The sequence below is a fragment of the Ambystoma mexicanum genome, chromosome 8, assembly GCF_040938575.1.
Source record: "Ambystoma mexicanum isolate Mex_15411 chromosome 8, UKY_AmexF1_1, whole genome shotgun sequence".
In the NCBI taxonomy this organism is placed as follows: domain Eukaryota; kingdom Metazoa; phylum Chordata; class Amphibia; order Caudata; family Ambystomatidae; genus Ambystoma; species Ambystoma mexicanum.
In genome coordinates this window covers 1,128,136,810-1,128,158,246 of record NC_090929.1, presented here as the reverse complement: position 1 = coordinate 1,128,158,246, position 21,437 = coordinate 1,128,136,810, and the positions used below count along the sequence as shown (strand labels likewise).

General features: G+C 46.2%; 1 protein-coding gene across 7 annotated transcripts in view; it reads left to right on the top strand.

Annotated features, from left to right (window-relative positions):
- MAPK8 (mitogen-activated protein kinase 8) overlaps positions 1-21,437 on the top strand; it is a 956,840-nt gene that overhangs the window by 367,691 nt on the left and 567,712 nt on the right. For all 7 annotated transcript variants that reach the window (XM_069611178.1, XM_069611175.1, XM_069611180.1 and 4 more), the window contains exon 5: positions 13,379-13,437. In XM_069611178.1, coding sequence (XP_069467279.1) covers positions 13,379-13,437 — 59 coding nt within the window. The remainder of the gene's footprint in view (positions 1-13,378; positions 13,438-21,437) is intronic.

The following is a 21,437-nucleotide window of genomic DNA, read 5'->3' as shown; positions in this document are numbered from 1 at the left end:
CTCTCGACCAGTCTCTGGTGCTGTGCTTTCTGGTCGTATTAATACCGTATTTCTACCTGCTTCATTTTCATTCCTTCCCCCTGCCTCCCCCCCTTTTACACCCTCTGCTCCACCACTCCAGACGGATGCCCCATGTCCAGTCACTCTGCCTCAAAAAACCTTCAAAGGCAGCAGTTGTCTCCACCTGGTGACCCTCAACTCACGCTCAGCCATCAAACACTCTGCTGACATCTGCCTTCTCCTTGAAGACACTGACCTGGACATACTTGCACTCACCAAAACTTGGTTCAATGCCAGCTCATTTACTTCCTTTGACTCACTCCTCCCGGACAGCTTTAAGATCACCTCAAAGCCTCGACCCCACCGTGCTGGCGGTGGGGTTTACTTCATCTTCCCAGAATGGATTCCTTCCACCATCCTACCCACTGAGCACTATTCGTCCTTTCAGAGCCTAGTATGCAAATTGGTGATTCCTCCTTCCTCCACCCTGAACATTGCTACCATCTACCAGCCCCCTGGCACTTCATCTCTGTTCCTCTGAGTGGGCAGACTTCTGTTCCTCCCTACTCTCTACCACCTCCAACCGGCTACTACTAGGTGACTTCAACATCCACCTACACTCCCCTTGCACAGTAACCACCCTCTTCACTGACCTATGCTCCCCTCTATCCCTCTCCAGTCTTCCTTTTGTCCCTACCCATCCTGCTGGACACATGCTATATGCCATCATCCGCTCCAACCTCACCCTCTCTAATCCCTTGGTCACCCCTCTCTCCTGGTCTGACCACTCTCTCTTCACCTCCCACTTGGGTCCCTATGACCCATTGACAACTCCTCATAAAGCTCTGCCAAACTCGTTCATGAACATCCGTCCGATGAAATGAGTGTCAGCAGCTGCCTTCGCTTCCACCTTCATTCCCCCTGACACACCCAACACAGAAGCTACCGCTGATTCTGCCCTCAGCAACCTCTATCTATCCATCACCAACACCCTTGACATCCTTGCCCCAGTCATGAGGATCCGCCTGAAACCTGCCTCCAAGCGTAACACTTGGTACGACTCTGATCTTGCAGACCAAAAACTTAAGTGCAGCGCTGCTGAACGGAAGTGGCACACTTCAGGCTTCCCCTCTGACAAACTGCCCTGCCGCCTGATCCAGATACACTACGGACTCTCCATCTGTGCCAAAAAAATAGTTCACATTCAGGCACTAGTGTCCAATGGGTCCGATAACCCGGCTGAACTCTTCAAAATCTGCAGGGAACTTGCCAGCCCATCCGCAGCATCTTCTGCCCCTACTCCTTCACAGGCCCTCTGCAATGCACTCGCCTCTCATTTCACTTCCAAAACCCAGGACATACTGAACAGCCTTGTCACGCACTCTTCCAACGCTGCCCACCGCCAATGCTACCACTCACCCTCCTCCTTCCTCTCCTGTCTCCCCTGAAGAAGTCACCAGAGTTGTCAACTCCATGAATGTCTCCTCCTAACAGGTTGCCCCATGCTCCCCCAGAACCATTAAGGAACATGTTGCCTGTCTCGCCCCTGCTCTTGCTCATCTCTGCAACCACTCCTTTGCTACTGGTTCTTTTCCATCTTCCCTCAAGCACTCCATTGTACAACCCCTCTTTAAAAAAAACTCTCTGCAGACCCTTCCTGCCCAGCCAGCTACCGCCCCATTTCCATCACACCCTTCCTGGGACAACTGCTCGAGAAGCTGGCCCTCCCCCAACTCAATTCTCATAGTGAACTTGTTGACGGCCTACGTGACCACCAGTCTGGATTCTGAGCTTCCAGAGGCACAGAAACTGCTCTTCTGAACACACACGAAGAACTGCTCTCACCTCTCGACTCCAACTCCCATGCTGTCCTCATCCTTCTTGATCTCTCTTCTGCATTTGACACAGTGAACCATTCCATCCTCATAAAAAGGCTCCATGACACCCTTAGCATCTCGAAGTGGGCATTGGACTGGTTTACCTCCTTCCTAACTGACCGTTGCTCCAAAACCATTCTGGGCCCTTTCTCTTCCCCTACTTCCTCCTCGACCTGTGGCATCCCCGAGGGCTCCATTCTTTCACCCTGGCTCTTAAACATATACCTTTCTCTACTGGCACAACTCATTTCCTCTTTCTCCCCCAACTTCCAGTGCTACGCTGAAGATACACAACTTTTCTTCATATCTCCCACTGACGCCCTGGCACCCTCCTTCATCCCTGACTGCCTCTCTGCCATCCAGGCCTGGTGCACTGCTAATGACGTCTGCCTCAATGCCAGCAAAACAGAGATTCTCCCTATTGGGTCCCCGGCACCCTACTTTTTCCCGGCACTCTGGCCTTCCAGGATATGTGTTATCCCAAGGAACTGAAGTCAACCTCTATCCGGTGGCTTTCATGAGTCGCAAACTGCTGCCACATGAACTACCATATTTCACTTTTGAAAAAGAATGCTTGGCAATCAAATGGGTTGTGGAGTCCCTGCGTTATTATTTTTGGGGTTGTGTGTTTAGGATCTTCATGGACCATGCCCCCTTGCAGTGGTTGGCCATCCAGAAAGACTCGAACCATTGGGTCCTGAGGTGGTTCCTTACTTTGCAGCCATACATATTCCGAACTCTGCACTGACCGGCCGCGTTTCAGCTGGTGCTGGATTATCTGTCTAGATCGGTTGATCGGCCCGAACGGCTGGATCCTTCTGTGGGGGTTTGGCGCTGGTTGGTCCATGAAAAGAATGGCTGCCGGGGTCGGCCGATTGGAATGAGGAGTTGCTGATTCAGAATCCTTTTTCCGATAGGCCCTGCAGTCGTTCTTTTGATGCAACGACCAGCTACAAACCTAATATGGGATTTCCTAACCTGGCAAGACAGGAAAAAGGCCAAACAACAATATCATCAAGGAGAAAGTATAAATCTTGTGGTGTTGCCATTTTCATACAGAAAAACTCTTAAGATTGGTATATTTACAGATGCCTCCACCAAAACAGTGAAGGGCTACATCTCCCCTCCTGTTAAAATACATCTCAACCCGTCTTCTGTCAGTTGTTATAAAGTGAAATACACAAAGCATGTGTGGAGAAAATTGTGGATGTCATGTGCACGCTAACCTCCTCCACCCATATACAATATCTACAAACAAACCCATCTACAAAACCTTCTCTCCACCATGGGCAACTGTGTACACAAATCACACATGGGAAAAACCCTAGCAAATTAAACTTTATAAACAATGCACATATTACTACAGTGGCTAAAATAGCAACCTTTTATAAGTGTGATCTGTGAACCACTACCTTGTTTGTCTTCTTTCTTGTCAGGGATAGGAAAGGCCATATATGGTCATGCTTCATTGCACACTCTGTCCAGAGCCCTGGAAGGGTGGCTGCGTGCATGAAACTGGGGAAGATTGGTTTAGGGCCTCAGGCACCCTAATCCACAGTCTCCTCTTGACTGTTATCAAGAGTGTCTTTGAGCCAGTCATCCAGGATTGGATAATGTCAGAGTCTGAATGGTGTATGCTTCCTGATAGTGGGCCTGGGGATCCACCTCCAGCCCATTTGAATGTGGGTATTGTTTGGAGCCTTTATTTAGTTGAACCAAAGGAACTCTAATCCAAAGCACAAAGAGGAATTTGAAGATGCCGAGACTGCTGCTGAAATGGCCATGGGCCGAGCCAATACCCTTAAAGAGAAGACTTCTGCCTTTCTTAAACCATTTGTGACAACTGGTTTGCCATCTTTCTCTTTTGACACAGTTTGGAAGGTCTGCTCATCCTGAGAACCTGGACACTGAACTGCTTGCTTTGCCGTGCATCATCGCCAAGGGGCTCTTTGTGGCTCTGCTTGCTGATCCATGGGGTTTGGCTCCATGAATGTCCCCACTTTGAACTTTTTTTGTACTTTGTTTGTGATGTAATTGACTCCATGCGCTTCCTTCTTGTAACCAGAAGCACTGTAACCAATCTCTTAAGCTTAAATGCCTACATACCTCTGGCTTTTGTGCGCTAAACAAATAAATAAATCTAAGCCTCTAGGCTGAGTTGACTTACTGGAGTCCTTTGTCCTCTCCTTATGCCTCTAGATCCTGGTTGTGCCTCCCAAAGACTGCTTTCTGCTAGCTGCATTACATGCCCTTCTTCAGCGTCATGGGACTGCAAGAAGAGGTCTTCCTTTGCTGGGATCCAGAAGTTCAGCAACTCATCTCTACACCATGACATCTGTGCCTCCTTTACTGCAAACCTAAGCACAAGTAGTTTCCCCAAACTTTTTTTCTGACTGGGAGTTGTTAATCTTCCACGTAGAGTCCCTCCAAGGCTTGCTTGCCCTTCCCCCCCTTACCTGTAAAATCTTTACCTACAGCCATCTGTGCTTTGCCTTTGGTGAGACCCGGGCATAGGAATCGGCTGTTGGGTCCCCCTGACTGCCCAGATAAGTGGCTGGCCCCCTTTTCAGGCAACCTGGAAGTACATTCTTAACTATTCTTTAAACAGGGGCACATGCCTATTGACTTTGTCCTACGTTAGCCTATGGGAGAACTTTTTGTTTAGTCTTAAACCTCCCCTAAATAAGTAAAACTGCTTACATACTAGTGAATCTTGTTGGACAAGGGTTAGGGCTGTGGGTAGACTTTTCATGTTAGTGTTGGCTGCTTTGATCTTGTGGCTTTATAATGTGTAAGCATTATACAGAGGAAGGCAAAAAAGGACCTGCCCTCCAGCTCACATCACTATTAACCCAAAAATGGACAGGTAACCCGCAAACCTACTGTTTCTTCAAAACATCTGGTGCTCCAGTGGTCACTTACAAAGAGGACAGCGAACTAGCCATCCCTAAGGTTATCTATACTGTGCCGTAGATGATGGTGATTGGCCACCTTGTCTATGATAGTACATAGAACAAGAACAAATCAAGCACAGCATTGGAATACCCTTTTTTCGTTTTGTCTATTTCTTTTCTTTTTTTTCTATTTCCTACCTAGCACAACACACTATGCATATCCATCCACCTTCATTTTTGTCTACAACAAACGTCCTAAACGAACCAGTGGTGAAACACAACGATCATGGAAACGGAGACCCATACCATGCCTCATGTGAAGTGGAAAAAAATGTGACTCTAAATTCTATATACATTTTTTAAAAAAATGTCATAAAGGGGAAAACGGCATTGAGGCATCCAACTTGTATTTGCCCTTGTTTTCAGTTTTGTTTGTTTGTTTGTTTATTTATATAGCGCTCCAGACCCAGGAGTAAAAGGGTGCTTAAGGACAGGTTACAAAAGTACAATATATATAGAATTTACATTTATACATTTTGTAGAAGTAATATACAATATATACAGTCAGAGGTAGTTAGAGCATACAATTAAACAGTTGAGTGGTATGTACAGTATATACAGAAATCGTGGTCTTGGTCCGACTTGGGATTGGTTTTATCCAGTAGCCAACCAATGACTAGTTTCCTGAACAGTTGGAAGGATGCGGTCGATTTGATATTCAACGGCAGGGTATTCCAAAGTTGAGGGGCGAGGACCGTGAAGCTTGAGCCGCCGGCTCTTTTAGTGGTAAATCTGGACACAGTAAGGCAAAGAGTGTTGGAGGATCTAGTGATTCTAGTGTTCGGCTTCAAAGTGAATTTGTTGGTGAGATGGGGGGGGGCTAGGTGGTTTAAGGCTTTGTAGGTAAGGCAAAGAATTTTTAGGTCAATTCTTTGTTGAATGGAGAGCCATTTGCAAGACATTCTGATGGGGGAGATGTGCTCTCTCCTAGGAATGTTTAGTGCTGCTCGCAGTGCATTGTTTTGGAGAACCTGAAGTTTATTGATTATACCTTGGTTGGCACCTAGGTAAAGGCTATTGCAATAGTCAAGCTTAGATTGTATGAGAGCCCTGGCCAGTGTGAGGCAGCTGTTAGTGGATAAAAAAGGTCTGCAGGCTCTAATTAGTTTCTGTTAGACGATCCTCTGCACACCAGAACACTGCTAACATCTCCACAACACCTTCCTCGGGTTCCCACACGACTCCCTCCAGGGTTCGAGACTCATGTGATTTGGTTTACCGAAAGGACCGAAAGTTCCGTACCAGGTACAATTTACGGGCTCGGTTGCAGCCCTTCCTGCATTGGCAGTTGCCATGGAGAACATACAGCAGAAGGGGAGGCGGAACACCTCCGCGTCGATCGTTCATTTGCTCACGTGATTCAGAGCAGCGTTTCCCACGTGACCTTGGTGGACGTCACATGACCCCGAAGCGCACAGTATATAAAGCCTGATGCACGGAGCACTCATCGCTTCTCAGCTGTCTTCAGACCCTGTTTGGCGCTACGTTTGATAACACTACTGGTTTACCTTGATCTTGGAACTCTCACTTGGACTCCCTCGGATTATCCTTTTGTACCTTTGCTTGGAACTGCTTACCTATTGCTGAATCTCGACACGACCCCCACCTGTCTTCGGATCATCCTTTGGTACTTTGTTGAACTTCTACGCCATTGCCCTTTTGGGAATTCAAGTTACGCCTTCAGCTCTACAGGTGGCTTATCCTGTATCCACGCTTGTCTGCGTTCCCTCTTGTTCTGGGGACCGCCTCTCATCTGAGTCTCGAACCTCCCTACTAGGTTTCCCGGGTTTTCCAAACACCGGATAGGTAAGACTATTCAGATCCTTTGGTTCTTGTGTTATATTGTATTTGCCTGGTACTTAACCTCGTTCTTTTTGCAGCAGCATCGGTGTTCCAGAGGTTCCGTGGATCCGGGAAGTAACATCTCCCACCTGTGGCCCCAAAGGTCGCACAGCGGGTTTCTTTTGGTTCCCCTGTGCGTCACTTGGGGACGGAGGTCTCAACGGTCTACACGACACTCAAGTCAGAACAGTTTCCCAGTGTAGGCGGTAGTTGAGGCGGTCATGTTGACTTGTTTAGAAAGGTTTGTATTGGCATCAAGATAGAAGCCTAGGGTTTTCACATTTTTAACGACGGGGATGGTGTTACCATTGATGATGATATTGGTGTAGTCAGGGCTGAGTTTCTGTAAGTTATTGGGTGATCCGACTAGGAGGAGCTCCGTCTTCTCATCATTCAGGCAGAGGCCGTGTGTGGCCATCCATGCCTGAATGATGGAGAAGATTTCGTTAATCCAGGTGACGTCGACATTGTAGTTGCCAGAGATGGTGAGGAGTATCTGGGTGTCATCCGCGTAGTTGGTGTAGGTGACACCCAGATGGTCCATTTTGTCAAAGAGAGGTTTTGTAAAAATGTTGTATAGGGTGGGGGAACACAAGATCCTTGTGGGACACCACAAGTAATGGGAATAGGGTCTGCTGCAGCCGCAGGTGAAAAGACCCTCATGGTTCTGTTGGCTAAGAAGGATTTTATCCACATGACAGCTGAAGAGGAGAAATGGGCAGCAGATGAGAGGTGGTTGCAGAGTATTTTGTGGTCGACCAGGTCGAAGGCTGCTAAGAGGTCTAGAAGGAGCAGGATGGCCGCTTTACCTTTGTCTTTGATGTCATCAATCTGACTTTTGAGGTCAACAAGGGCAGTTTCTGTTCCATGTTGAGGTCGAAAGCATTGATGCAACCCTAACAGTTGATTGGACTCTAAGTAATCCTGAATTTCCAAGTAGGCAACTCTAGGATTTTTTGCAGGAAGGGGACCGTAGTGATAGGCCTGTCATTAGTGGGAATGGCTGGGTCTAAGGATTGTTTTTTTAGGAGAGGGAGAACCCATGACTGTTTTAAATTGTTAGGTAATAGAGTTGGTGGAGAAGGATAGGTTTAAAAGTTTGTAGATGAAGGGGGATAGGTCTCTCGCTGCATCTTTGATGATCTGTGCAGGGCAGCTGTCCCCTTTGCAATTATAAGGTTTGAGGGATGCTATAATTTTTTGGACTTCCGGTATAGTGACCTTTTTGAATGTGAAGCCAGAGGTGGTATTGGTAGGGGTGGATATGCTGGGGGTGGAGGAGTTACGATTGGAGAGTTGTAGTCGTCTGGCCTCAATTTTGGTTTGAAGGCCAATGATTTTGTTGGCAAGGGCATTTTGGATGCTACTGTACCAAAGTTTGTGTTTCACACAGGTGTCTGTCGGTGGGTTGGGATTTTCTAATTCCTTCAGAATGGTGAAGAGTTCTTTGGCAGAGGATCCTGCCTTGTCTATTTTCATATTGTAAGCTTCCTTCTTAGTACAGATTATCTCTTTTTTGTAAAGGGAGGAGATGGTCGTGAGACTAGGTTTATTTTCAGCTGATGGGGTTGTTTTCCATATGGTTTCCATCTTGGCTTTCTTTTTTCTAAGACGTTTGAGTTCAGGTGTGTACCAAGAGTTCAGATGCGCTCTAGGTTTACCTTTACGGAACTTTAGTGGGGCCACGGGGTCAATGGCGTTAGTCATGACGTCATTGTAGGTGCTGACTAGGAGGACTCGGTACCCTTCGGGGTCTCTAAACCCCATATATACAATAAAATACAGGAAGGTTGTTTCCTTTCCTGAAAAATTGAGTGGGGGGGGGGGTATTACTCCAACTTTTGATATCACCTGCATGGGTCAGTCGTTTTCAGCGACATCTACTCTGCATAATACTTCTGTGCATCATACTTCCTGTTTACAGGGCTCAACGTTTTTTTTTGTTATCACCTTTCCCTCTTCTTATCAGATGCAGTAGATACTGCGATCAATCGTGGCTGTGGAACAGGTAAATAACGAGCACACACGGCGACAAGCCCGTTTTAACTTGGAGCTCGATAGCACTTGAAACCTTACAACAACCAAAGGGAAGTAATTACACCCCAGAAAATGAACCCATGGGAGGGAAAGTGATAACAAAAATAAAATGACGACCCCTGTATGCAGGAGGTATGGTGCACAGTAGTGCTTGGTGCACCCTGCCAATCTGGTGCTGATGAAGGTGCGGCTAATAATGAGTAGATGCCGCTGAAACTGGTTGACCCATACAGGGGATATAATAAGTTGGAGCAATACCCCCACTCTTTATTTTTTTCAGGAAAAGATTATATATAATCTTTTTACATCTATTTTGAATTTAGTCACATTTTTTCACTTCACGTAAGTCATGGTATGGTCTCTCTACTGTGATTGTGTTTCACCACTAGTTACCGGCTCAGGAGGTTTTATCGTAGACAAAAATGAAGGTGGAGGGATATGCTTAGTGTTGTGGAAGGTAGGAACAAAAAGAAGAAAATAGACGAAACTAAAAAAGTGTGTTCCAATGCTGTGCTTGATTGTTTCTTGTTCTTTTTCTATCCACTATCATAGATAGGTGGCCCATCACCGTCATCTAGGGCAAGCTATAGATAACCTTAGGGATAGTTAGTTCTCCGTCTTCCTTGCAACTAAGCATGGTGGGCCAGGCATTTGGAAGAACCAGTATGTTTGTGAATTATAATGTATAAGGCCTGTAATATTTTAATCTTTGTTTTTCTGTCCCCTTTTCAACAGAATAAAATCTTGTGATGCAATTATAGAACTTAAAATGTGTGTGGTATCCACATTGGACACCTTATTGTTTTTATGAATATAGAATTGGTGCTACTTATATTATGGTTTAGCTTAATGCACATTATTCTTGTTAAATGGTATTTTTCAGTGTATACTGTTTGTGCACTTTTGTCCTTGGTCTCTGTTGTGAGTCATCAGTACTTTAGAGAAGTGTCTTCCTCTCAAGATTGAAGCCTAACTGATCAGTCACGACTATCCGTGAGAGTAATGTGTGGTGAAACCTGGGTTGCTCTCGAACCTCTATGCACAAGCAGTTGGTGTAGAAAACCCCTCCTAATATGCGTAACACTTAACCCTAACATCCGATTGCACCTGCCTAGATCCCTCAAAGTCACATATTTTCTACTGATCATGCATACCCAGAATTATATACATGCCACAGATCCACAAATCCACTGATGGCCTGGGGCTAGAGATTAAGGCACAGCCTGATCCTGGTGGCTATACTTTCCTTTTACACTGTGCAAAAGGAAAGACGCAATTTATGAAATATTTTTGAATATTGTTGATAACATGCACACAAAAAAATGTCACAAATGAGACTATTGGATCGTTGCTTTACTTTGCATTGCCATTTTCTTTTCTTTCTGTAGCAGACTTTTTCCAAGTAAAATTGTACATGCAATATTTGCTTAGACAAAGTAATACTTAGCTGTTTGTGTACAGTACTGTGGGTTGTGTTAATGCTGCATTAAGTAGACACCCAGACTCGTTGTATGCCTGTACAATGATGGTGTTTATTTGTTCAGTATACATGGGTCACAATTTCAAATTGCAAGCTGCTAGCCAGCCATAAAAAAATCACTTGTCGCCTCCATTTTAAACGTACACAAAGCACATCATTTCTCACCCGCCATTAGTCTTTTGTCACTAGCCACTGGTGAGTGCAAATTTTGAACCCTCAGTAAATATTTGCCCTAATAGATTTGGCTTCTCTTGTGAATGAGTGAAATATCACCAGCCTCGTAGGTAGACCACTTGACCAGCTTATGTAATATTTAGAGGCTTATTGATATATATTTTTAGGGTGGGCAAAATATGAAAACCTATTTCATTGCTCTTGTGGGTTTCTTTTTCATTTCTAAATTGTGAGAAGTGTTGTACATGCAGAGATACTGCTTTTATTAGCACATATGGCAACTGTTATTGTCCTGAAACTTAAACTATTAGTGCATTTATGTGCATATTATTGTCCCCTATAAATCAAGGATGTTTCCACTATTCCAGTTTTTGTGAATCTCAGCATAACATTGTACAATGTATTTTCCGATTTGCATTAATATATATTGGTTGTGAAACCAAAGTAATGTAATTTATATTGGATTTGTATAGCAAGGCTCTGGTATTTGCCCCACCTTGTGGTGCCCACGTTTTTCTTGTGAGATTGCTAAATTCCTGAACTGTGGTGGCCAGCCATGTTATGCATCTGAGGGTCGGTTGGGTAGTTGAAAATCTTACAGCAATTGCAAACACCTTTTAGATCTTGGTTCTGTTAGGGGGTGGACCAGGTAGTGGTTCGGCAACCTAAATGGCCTGCTTTTCACCTTGCAGTCTGTATTTGATGAGATGATAAAGGCTCATGCTTTGTCTGCGGGTGTCCGGTATGAGTTAGGATGCCACTAAATCAACCCTCCAACCCCTCCGCACCCTGAACTCCTCGCATTGGTGTGGTGGTGCGCGTGAGTGGGATAATAGGATGCATTTGGAATGGGGAACGTGGAAAGGGTGGCATGTGGTTCTACCTAGTTGGTGCCTGTATTATGGCGTTTTTCTCAGTGCTCATTCAGTTGAGTTCTTCTAGTGGTCCTAGTCATGGCAAATGTCTGTTGGGGTCAGTGAGCGGATGGTCCTGGCATAGGTTTGGGAACACAACTGCCTTCTCGAGCACCTTCCAGTCCAGGTTTGTGAGGGGCAGGCCAGACTGGGTGGGGTTTAAAGGCCTACTCATCTCTTGTCAGGGTGTATTGAGCACCTTGGGACCATGAAAATGGCAGAGGTGCGTGGCATGAATCACAACGTAACTGAGTCTTGTGTTTTTCCTTTTAGAGAAAAATGCTAGGATACCTGTGAACATTCTCACTTTGTAATGGGTGGCGAGGCAGAGATGTGGGGGAATTGAGACAGAGGATGAAAGATTTAATGAATGAAGGGGAACAAGGTGATGGCAGATAGAAGATGAGATATGGTAGGGAGAGAGGGAGGAACAGTGGGGTGTGAAGTGGAGTGCAGGTAGTGAAGAAGAACAAATAGAAGGAGCAGATAGAATGGGGATGGGAGATATGTCGACAGAGGTAGGAGCGGAGGAAAAGTGAGGAGGGCAGAAAAAAGGAGCAAATGAGCGAACGGGTGAGGGGTAGAGAAGGATGGTATGCAGAGGTGGAGTTTGAAGGAGGTGATGGTACTGCAGGTTTGGCGAGAGGGAGTGAATAAGTCCTCCCCCACTTCTTGCCTGCCCAGACACACTAGAGCCTGGAGGGACACCCAACGGTTCCCGCCAAAGGAAAAACACACACACAGACCTCTTGCTCCCAGAATGGTAGAAGAAGGGCTATGAAAGAACAACCATGATCGAAATGGCAAAAAAAGAAAGGAGCCACCATGTTAAAACATAGGTGACCCTATTGTGCACAACTGAAACGGCAAAGACAATCTGCGGTAGAAAATAGCGCAATAGTTGGTAGAGCACGTCCACTGCATTCAGCCATAACTATAGTGATGTCTGTGACAAGAAAGTCACAGGAGCAGAAAGAAGGGGGATACTAGGTAACCCCTTAGCACTCCACATAGGGTGGTGTGTGATAATCTGTCATGGTATAGAGTTTTAGGAAGGATACAAAGAATCACTCTATCCTTAAGAACTGTAGTTAAAAAGGAAAAGGAATTAATTTCAAAGGATAACCTAAAGGGTTCCGAGCAACACTGCACATAAGGTGATGTGTGCTGCAAAAGTTAAACACAGATGCCTTTAAGGAGATATGGAGGAAAGCAGACTCTGTTGTAAAGATAAAACGCAGAGAACAGACTCCAAAAGTCAGAGCAAATAAGAATGAAGTGGAAAAGGATTCCATTATTCAGAATAGAAAGAAAAAGGTCCAGAGGTTCAGCAAAAAGTGCTCGGCGGGGGGGTGGGAGGGGATAAAGGGGGGTGAGAGACGGAAGGCTTCAAGTTTATTCCTGGCCTGCGGCATCCCAGGGTCCCCAACAGGCTTTGGTTGTTGATGAGTAAAGCTAGGGGTGGCATCGGTAATTGCACTAAAATGAATGTGGTTTCTATGGATTTTATACTATACTATACTATAGTATGTAGAGTTTTAAGCAGTTTTGGAATACATCATTTTAATGAGAGAAAACAAATAGCCTTGTCTGGAGGGAACAAGCATGTGGTGTTCATTTTTGAAAAATTGCCTATGATTTTGATTGTTTGTCACAGCTTCCAGTGTTCTCACACTTGCCTTTTGTAGCAATTTGCTTGGAGGCAGATGATGTGGCACTTTGTATTAACAGTTTATATTCTAAATACTGCCTCCAAACTCATGTTTCCTTTTATTTTTTGTTTTTTACTTCAGTGGGGATGATTCCTTTGAATTATTAGTTAATGGCTCAAAACTGAGCATTTAACCCACATAAACAATATCAAGTTATTTATCTCATATCGCCGTTCAGCCCAACAAGATCAATATTTTAATTTTGGTTCATATTGCCCAGCCCTACTTTTTTGCAGTATTCACATTTTAGGGAGGGTAGCTGCCTTCTAGTAATTCTCTTCAAAGAAGGCTTGAGTTTGTGCTGCAAACACCTTGTTTACTTTATGCTGATATAGACTTGTTCAAGGACACATCTGCTGTTCTAATATGGTTTCTGTGATCCTTATAGATCATTGGCCTCCTGAGTGTGTTCACTCCACAGAAGTCCTTGGAAGAGTTTCAAGATTTGTAAGTATTCCTGGCTCTTCTTCCAGCATCTGGTAATGTGCTCTAGTGTCTATTTAAAATGTTTTGAAGCATCTATTTTCCTCACTTGATTTGTCTTCTGTCTAAATATTGAGCTACAGGAGAACCCATTAATAGTCTGTTTGTATAAGAATGTGTGTCCAGTTTCTTGGCACTTCAACTCCCTGCTGCTCCTGCAAGCTCATCACATCCCAGTAAAGCGAAACCCACATTGTCTTGAAGGGTCTCTTGTTCTATATTCTGGTCAACAGCTGGCTTGTTTTAGCTCTTTGCTTACTTGCTTTTGACTCCTGCCTCCCATCAACTATTGGTCTCTTGCTTACTGTATCCAGGTAACAATGGTCCTCTTGCGTACTGTGTATCAGCTCAGAAAGTTCACTTGCTTCCTATCCCATAGCATTCCATTCATTTCTTGTTCCTTCACCAGCAATCCTTTTGCTTTTTCTAACGTTCTGGTAGGCCTCTCATTGTTTGTGTGTTGGCCCAGATGGACCTCTGGCACCCTCTTCGCTATCACTGGTTGTCTGTTGGCTGTTTGCTTTCAAGATTTGTACAGCTCTACCTAATTCCTCAACTTAAGTAATTTGCGTTACACTGCATCCAAAATTACTACTTTCCCTCTTCCTCTGCTCCCAGATGTCCTATTTCTATCACTCTTTGTCTGCATCTCAGGGACCCCAAACAGATTACAGCAAGTGGTGCATCTTTCTTGTGCGTTTATAGCATCTAGAGCCATGAACCAATTGTTCAAGGACCACAGGATTTTGCCCCGCACCTATCAACACTCAGCCAAGCCGCTCAACAATGCCCTCATTTTAGCAACCTTGATTACTTCAATCTCCTTCAACACTTTCTAAATACTCTTACCATCAATCCCCTTTCCTCCATAATGTATAGGACAGCACTGGAACCTTTTTGGCCTAAAAAAAAGCTCATTACCCATTTAAATTTGAAGTGTGCAGGGGTGTGGCTGTAGTGCATGATCAGGCTACACTAGACCCGTCCTCTGCCTCAACTCAGTTCTCTTTTCCGCATCAATGGGAATGGACCTGCCCCAATGCGAGCATATATCCATTCACTAAGCAATTGTATTTACCCATGTTTTCAACTCCTAACCGGCCTTTAATACATTGCTCCCCCAATGCATGGCCGTCCTGAGTATCTTCAGCAGGTGTCCCATGTCAGGGGTCCTTCCCGGCCTCAGGTCCACACACGCTCTGTTTAAAGTGCTTGGGATCCGACCACCAGTGGATCCTATGAAGTGTGCAACGCCCTGACTCTGAGGTCACTAAAAAGTGGCGTGTGATTTAAAAAAAAAAAGAAAATGTCAAGAGCTCCACTGGCTCATTTAAAGTCCTCTGTGTGACCGAAGTCAAAACTGGACAAGAGTAAGTCACCGTTTTTCCAAGGCACCCAGGCAAGGGGACTTCTTCCTGGAGAGTTGGTCCAGAGGATCCTCATGCCGGCACCCGTTGCAAAGCTCAGACCTACCAATCAGGACTACATTGTCTCCCTACATGGGACTTGCTAAAGCTGTTAATCCTATTATGACTTCAACTAGTGTTATTTCCTCCTTTTATTTGGCTCCAGGCAATGCAGGATTTGGTCAGCGCACTATAATCCAAGAAGGACACACCCTTTTTCACTGTGATGACGTACATAACCCTCAGAGAAACTGTGAATGGAGAGGGGACCCCTACGCAGGGAGGAGGCGGATTCCTACGCAGAGGCGAGCGTCGAGCATGCGGCAGAGTAGAGAGCAAGCCTAAAGCTAGCTGGACTGGCAGCCCGTTCGACCTAGAAGTCAAGATCTGGGAAAGAGGATGAGACTGGGGAAGGACCTGTTTCTTCTGGTGGCGTCTGGGGAAACTGTGGTGGGTCAGAGCCTGGGAACCGCTGCTGAGATCAGATCGCTGAGGTGAGCTTAGGTCCCCAATCTCTATGCTCGAAGGATTTTTGCTGTGGAGATGAGTGGCAACTGGGATGCGAACACTCAAACGGAAAACCTACCACCCAGTGGTACTGACATTTGAAGTAAGGCTGCGAGAGCCAACGAGGGAGCCTGGGCAACCTGAGCGGTCAAGTGACTTCTGTATATCAGAACAAGAGCAAAATGAACACTTTGCTTTAAGGTTGAGAGAGCCAGCAAGGTTACAGGATCCTGAAAAACCAGAGCAGGCAAGCAGCCTCTGCATATCAGAACGAGAAATGTACGAACACTTAGAATTAAGGTTGGGAGACAATGCTGTTACAGGGACCTGCGAAACCCGAGTGGGCAAACGCCCTATGTGAATTACGTTGAGTGTGAAGAAACAAGTTTGCTCGAGGGACGTCGGACTTCGGGGAGTCAAAGGGCCGCAACATTGTTGTAAAAAGAACTGTGTTAAAGGGAACCTGGAGAGGTTCTGAAGAAACCTTAGTTTCCTGGGAAAATGGAACTATACAGAGGATACTTTCTTTTGTGTTAGTAAAGTCTACAGGAAATCTATGAACTATTTTATATTTTGTCTAACTTGAATTTAACAACGGGCTACCCAGTGATTGGGCAAGGCAGAAGCCAAAGATAGTGGCCATTTCTCCAGCCTCTTTTAGTTTACTTTTTTTCAGCAGTGGTAGGGTCAGATTAGTTGGATAAGATTTGTTCTAAGGACTGTTTTTCTTTTGACGGCCACCATTAGTTTTAGTTTTTAGGCAGGGAACTTCCATCATAAAGCCACCAATACTCCTGGAGTTCGCTTCGAGGTCTGCAACCTTACCGAGCTGCAACTGGAGGGCCATCGGAGACTCTGCATCAAGGCTCTATACCGGCCTCCAGCTTCCCGCACTCTTGGCACCACTGTCGAGACTGACAAAATGGCAGTAAGTCAAACCTGTGCCTTTAACAGAGGAGACCCACTCTTTGTACGATTCTTCCACCTCAGAAGTGGCTGCACAAACGGTGAACAAGTACAGACACTCTTCGCAGACTTTGCAATTTCTAATGAGGCAAGGAATTTTTTCAACGGTGGATTGGTCACTGGTTCAATTAACTTGGTGCACATTCTACCCTTCATCTGTATCCCTAGATACTGAGAGGCTTGGGCATATCGGTCCAGACAGGGGCCTTGGTGGCACGTTCGTTTACACCTACAGCTGCGGCATAAACCACAACTCCTCAATCTTCGTAGGCAGATGGAGGAGACATTCTTTGATTGTTTCATGGGGCTTGTGAAATCTCAAGCATCTGAAATGCATCCTCAAGGACTTGATAAAAGATCTTGTTCCTCACTACTTCCACCTCAGCCAGTGCCCGCTCTGCTGGTCCTGCAGCCTCTAGTTCTGATGCTCCCAACAACAGCTACCTAAGGGTCCCATGCCTCTACAAACTCTGCAAGCCCCAGCAATGCCTCAGAATATTCTAGGGCAACCAGACCAATGCCCTCTTCCTTTGACATCAGTAATTCAATTCAACAAGACACTGATGAAAAGGCTGAGGTGAATACACTGGCTTCAGCCAATTCCTTCCATGACCATGTGGAAGGGCTGGAACAATTTTTGGGGGCACCTTCCTTCAGCAGGAACATCTCTAGGTGGAAGTCCTGGCAGACATATTGACACTCCCAGCATCCAATCACTCAGGAAGTCCACTTCAAAAGGATGTCACAGCACTTGCAGAGAAAGTGTTTCCAAAACCACAGTCTGCCCCCCCAATTAATAAAATATTGGATGCCAGGTTCAGAGAAAGAGGAGTATCCAGGCTTACCTCATCAGCCGCATTCCTAAGTGGCTGTAGCAGCGTCTCTATATATTCTAAGGCTATGGCAACCTCATCAGCAGCTTACTCGTTTCTACCTAGGAAGGGAAAGCTTTTCGAATCTCTTAGTAAAAAGGTGTCTCTAACTACAGGCCTGCATCTCAAGCAGGCTGGTGCTATTTTGTTAACAGCCAACCAAAAACTATGGATGAGAAATGGCAAACTGTTTCCCTGACCTTCCATCAGACCAGCAAGCTGTATTTCGAGCATCCTTTCTGCAGCAAAGCCAATGGCACAGAGCCGTCTTGTATTTTCCAGAACTCACATTGACACAGCCAGTAGAGGCATTGCTATTGGCATGGAAATGTGTCCTTCAGCATGAATGCATGCAACTAAATTCGACAATATGGATGTTAAAGCAGTAATCTAGATCGTCCCTTCAACAGTATAAAACCTTTTAATTCGTCTAACAATGAAGAATTGATAAATAAAAAGGCCATTTCTCAAACAGCCAAGTAGCTGACATTTAAAGCGATGACAAAACAGCTTACTCACTCAATCCAGAGTAGATCAGAAGTCAAGGTCCTTCAGACTGTTTATAGGGTTTTCAAGAAATGCTGGCCAGACAACTAGAGATCCCCCTGTATGCATATGCGCAAGCAGCAGTGTACAGCCTTAAAGGGCTTTCTCCCCCCCCTTTCTCAAAGGCCTTTACCCCAAGATATTATGAAGGTTGTGCCTGGGTCTACAGCAAGCTGGTGGGAGACGGACTTGCATGGCATACGAGACAGTGGCATCACCGCTTCAGATATTCTTGGCTTTGTTTAGTTTCCAAGGGTTTTCAGCTTAATCTTGAACCTCCTCTCCTGTAGATGGGTTCCCCAGCTGCGCTCTGCGACATTGCTGATAAAAGATCAAGCAGTATAACAAGTTCTGCATTCAAACAAGGGCAATGGTTTTTACTCCAGGATTTTTGCAATACCAAAAAAGAACCAGGAAGGGCTTTGAGTAGTGTTGGATTTCTTACCAGAATCTTTCCCTTCCCTTACCAGAATTCAATATGGTGATGATGGCAAATATTGCTGTTGCTCTCAGCCACATCGGAAATTCCTTTGCTTTACGGTCATCAGGAAATCTTTTCAATACAAGGTTCTCCCATTTGGTCTCAATTCAGAACCCCATGTCTTCAAGAAGGATTAGAGGCACATCAACAGAAGAGGTGATGCACACATCAAATACTAATGGAAGTACTTCACAATCTGTGGTTCTCCATCAAGCTCAAGAAGTAGTATATAACACCTTCAGACTTTACTCTTCCTTGAAGTCAAGGGACACTCTGAGTGAAGTAGTGTTCACCACCCAGGACAGATTTGGGCACCTTATCCAAGCTGGCCACTGTTTTTTCAGCAGACAGACCACATCGTTGTGGTGGTATAAACACCTTGTAGGCCTTGAGTGATTGCCTCCATCTTCTTATCGTCAGGAAGGAACTCCAGAATCGGCCCTAGCTTGTACCACGATTCCCCGTCGTACCTGGCCAGAATCGCCAGAGCGCTGGCCCCCTTGATAGTGTACGCCTTGGTGTAAATCACCTTCTTCCCATGGCGTCCATCCTTTTCCCCTCGCTATCCGGAGGGACTGAAGACGACGAGGACGGGATGGACGATGACGGTTTCATAGCGGCCACCGAATCCAGCGATGGCTGCGACCCCAGACACTTGGGTGCAGAGGATTGGACCCTAGATTTCTTCTCCAGCCTATCCCGTTTGGTTGGAGCCATGCAAGGGTTCTTCATGAGGTCCAGGCCCTCTTCCCAAACATCGTCCAGAAGTGCCACTGCCATGATTGTCTTCCTATTGGCTTTGCGCATATGATACAAGAAGCCCTCCTTTGGTTTCCTCAGGTACCAGCTGGAATAGTTTGGAGGCTCTTGAGATCATTGAATGGAACAATCCCACCTCATCTGGTGGGGACACCCTATGTGGAGCATCCAACTGTGGAGATTCACTGTCCGCAGCGATGATATGTTCCTCATCAGCCGTCGGCGTGGCCGTATCCGCCCCCGTACCCATGTCTGGGTCTGTTGGGGGAGTAGGTACTGGACGTGGTGGCGGAGGTTGAAATGGGGGCGTCGGATTACGCTTCCTCTTCTTCACTGGAGGCTGATCGGGGACCTGGGGGCGGGGGGCCCACAGGTACTGGAGCCAGAGGAATCCTCACCTAGATCTCTGACACCAAGGTGTGTAGAGTCAACAGAATATCCAAGGAAATGTCCCCCGGTTGAGAAGGCAGAGCAGGAAAACTAGGCCTTGTGCCGTTGTCGCCGTCGTCCTCATCTTCATCATCCTTGTGGACCGTATTTAAATACTCTAGGTCTTCGTCTGTGGACGAGACCTCCATGGTTTGGGCGACAGCCTGGGAGGGCTGTTTCGGGGCCTCCTCACCCGCCACCCTTTTTCCCCCCTGAGGGTCTTGAACCAGGACCTAAGCCGTTTTCACCCCTTCTGGCGTGCCTGCAGACTTTGCTAAAGTCACTGCGGTAGTGTCATGCCTTGGGGGTAGGGACACCTTCTGAGTCGTGGGAGCTACCTTCGCAGGATCAGCACCCTTAGCTGTCACGGCAGTAGCAGTCGTCGAAGATATCGCTGACGGGGTCTTAGTCTGTGCCGATTGAGCATACTTGGGCTGTTCGACCTTCTTCTCCTACGTCTGTGGCTTCTTGTATTTCTCACGTAGTTTAGCCTGGGTAGATGACTTCCTCTTCGAAGAGGAGCTTGATTGACAGCTGGCAATGGAGGCGGAAAGTGATGTTGATCGCTCCCTATCCACATTGGGACCCGCTTCCGCGGCGAAACCGATGGACTCAGACTTGCTGCTCTTGACCTTATCTTGTGCCCCCACAGATGAATTGCCCTCAAAGTACTTAGAAGACCGCTCCTCGGACCGGTCGGCCCCGAGTGAGGCATGACCCTGCTCTGAGCACGAGTCAGAGGCCTTAGCTTTAAGACATGCCGCCAGCTTACTACGCCTGTCCTTCATTGTCTTCTTGAAGAAACCGAGGCATATCTCGCACTCTACCTCCTTGTGGTCCGGGTGCAGGCTGTAGAGGCATTGCAGGTGTTTGTCCTCCACAAACACATTGTGTAGCCCACATTTGGTGGAGTGCCTGAAGAGGGAACTTCCCTTCTCCTCCGTTTTGGTCAGAGGGTGCGAAGTAGGCCCAAAGGTCTTGTAGAATCTTCAACGATCTTCACCCTTGAGGGGCGCGGAACTTCACTGACACTGGATCCCTGCTGTCGGCAGATGAAGAAAAGAGCACACAGGCTTCTTTGAAGCAAAAAAAAGAAACTTTTCTGTCAAAAAGACGAAAAAACAGCTCAGAGCGCAAACTCGAGGACTCCCAACACTGAAGCGTGCAGTAAAAATCTGAAGATGGCTGCCAGAGAAGGGGCTTAGGGAGAGGACTGTCATTGGATGGGGGACAATATGACCCAGAGTACAGTGATTGGTTTAGAGGAGAATTCATTTTTAAGTGAAAGTGAAACTGTTTTTTTCTTTTACCGAGGATTTCCTGCTTGACGACTGTAAATCCATACCAGACCCATGCTGGAGAACAATAGTTACAGGTAAGTAACTTACACCTCCTGGTGGATGGAGGAGAACAGTGTCATGAGTGTAGGGCACTTTGCTATGCTCCACACTTAGTGATTGTCATGACCAATTCCTCCATGGAGGGTTGGGGACAACACCACACTGGGTATCCACACTGCCTACAAGATCCGGTCATATCAGGACAGCGGCAAGCAGATCGCCTTTCTAGACCTTAACTCAATTTGGCTGGCTCTGATGGACTCCTTACCTCTCGTCAGGAACTGAGTGTTATTAATCAGGAGAGACAGATCAGCTGCCATGTATTATGTCAACAGAGGGAGACCAGATCATCTCCCTTCTACAGACTGGTGATACATGACTGGAAGTGGGCACTGAGCATGTATCTCAGAGCTGTTCACATTTTGGGAGGCAGCAACACAGAAGCAAAAAGACTCTGCAGGTTGGGTATGAGCAGTCAGGAATGGGCGATATACCAGGAAGCCTTGACCCCCCCCCAGAGTTTTACAATTGGGGTCACCCAAACATCAATCATTCGCTTCAGAGGTGAGCACCACTTTGTAGGAAGTTCAAAGAAGATGGTCATTGAGGGACGTGTTCCGGATTCCTTGGAACAGTATGGTGTTATGTTTATGGTCTT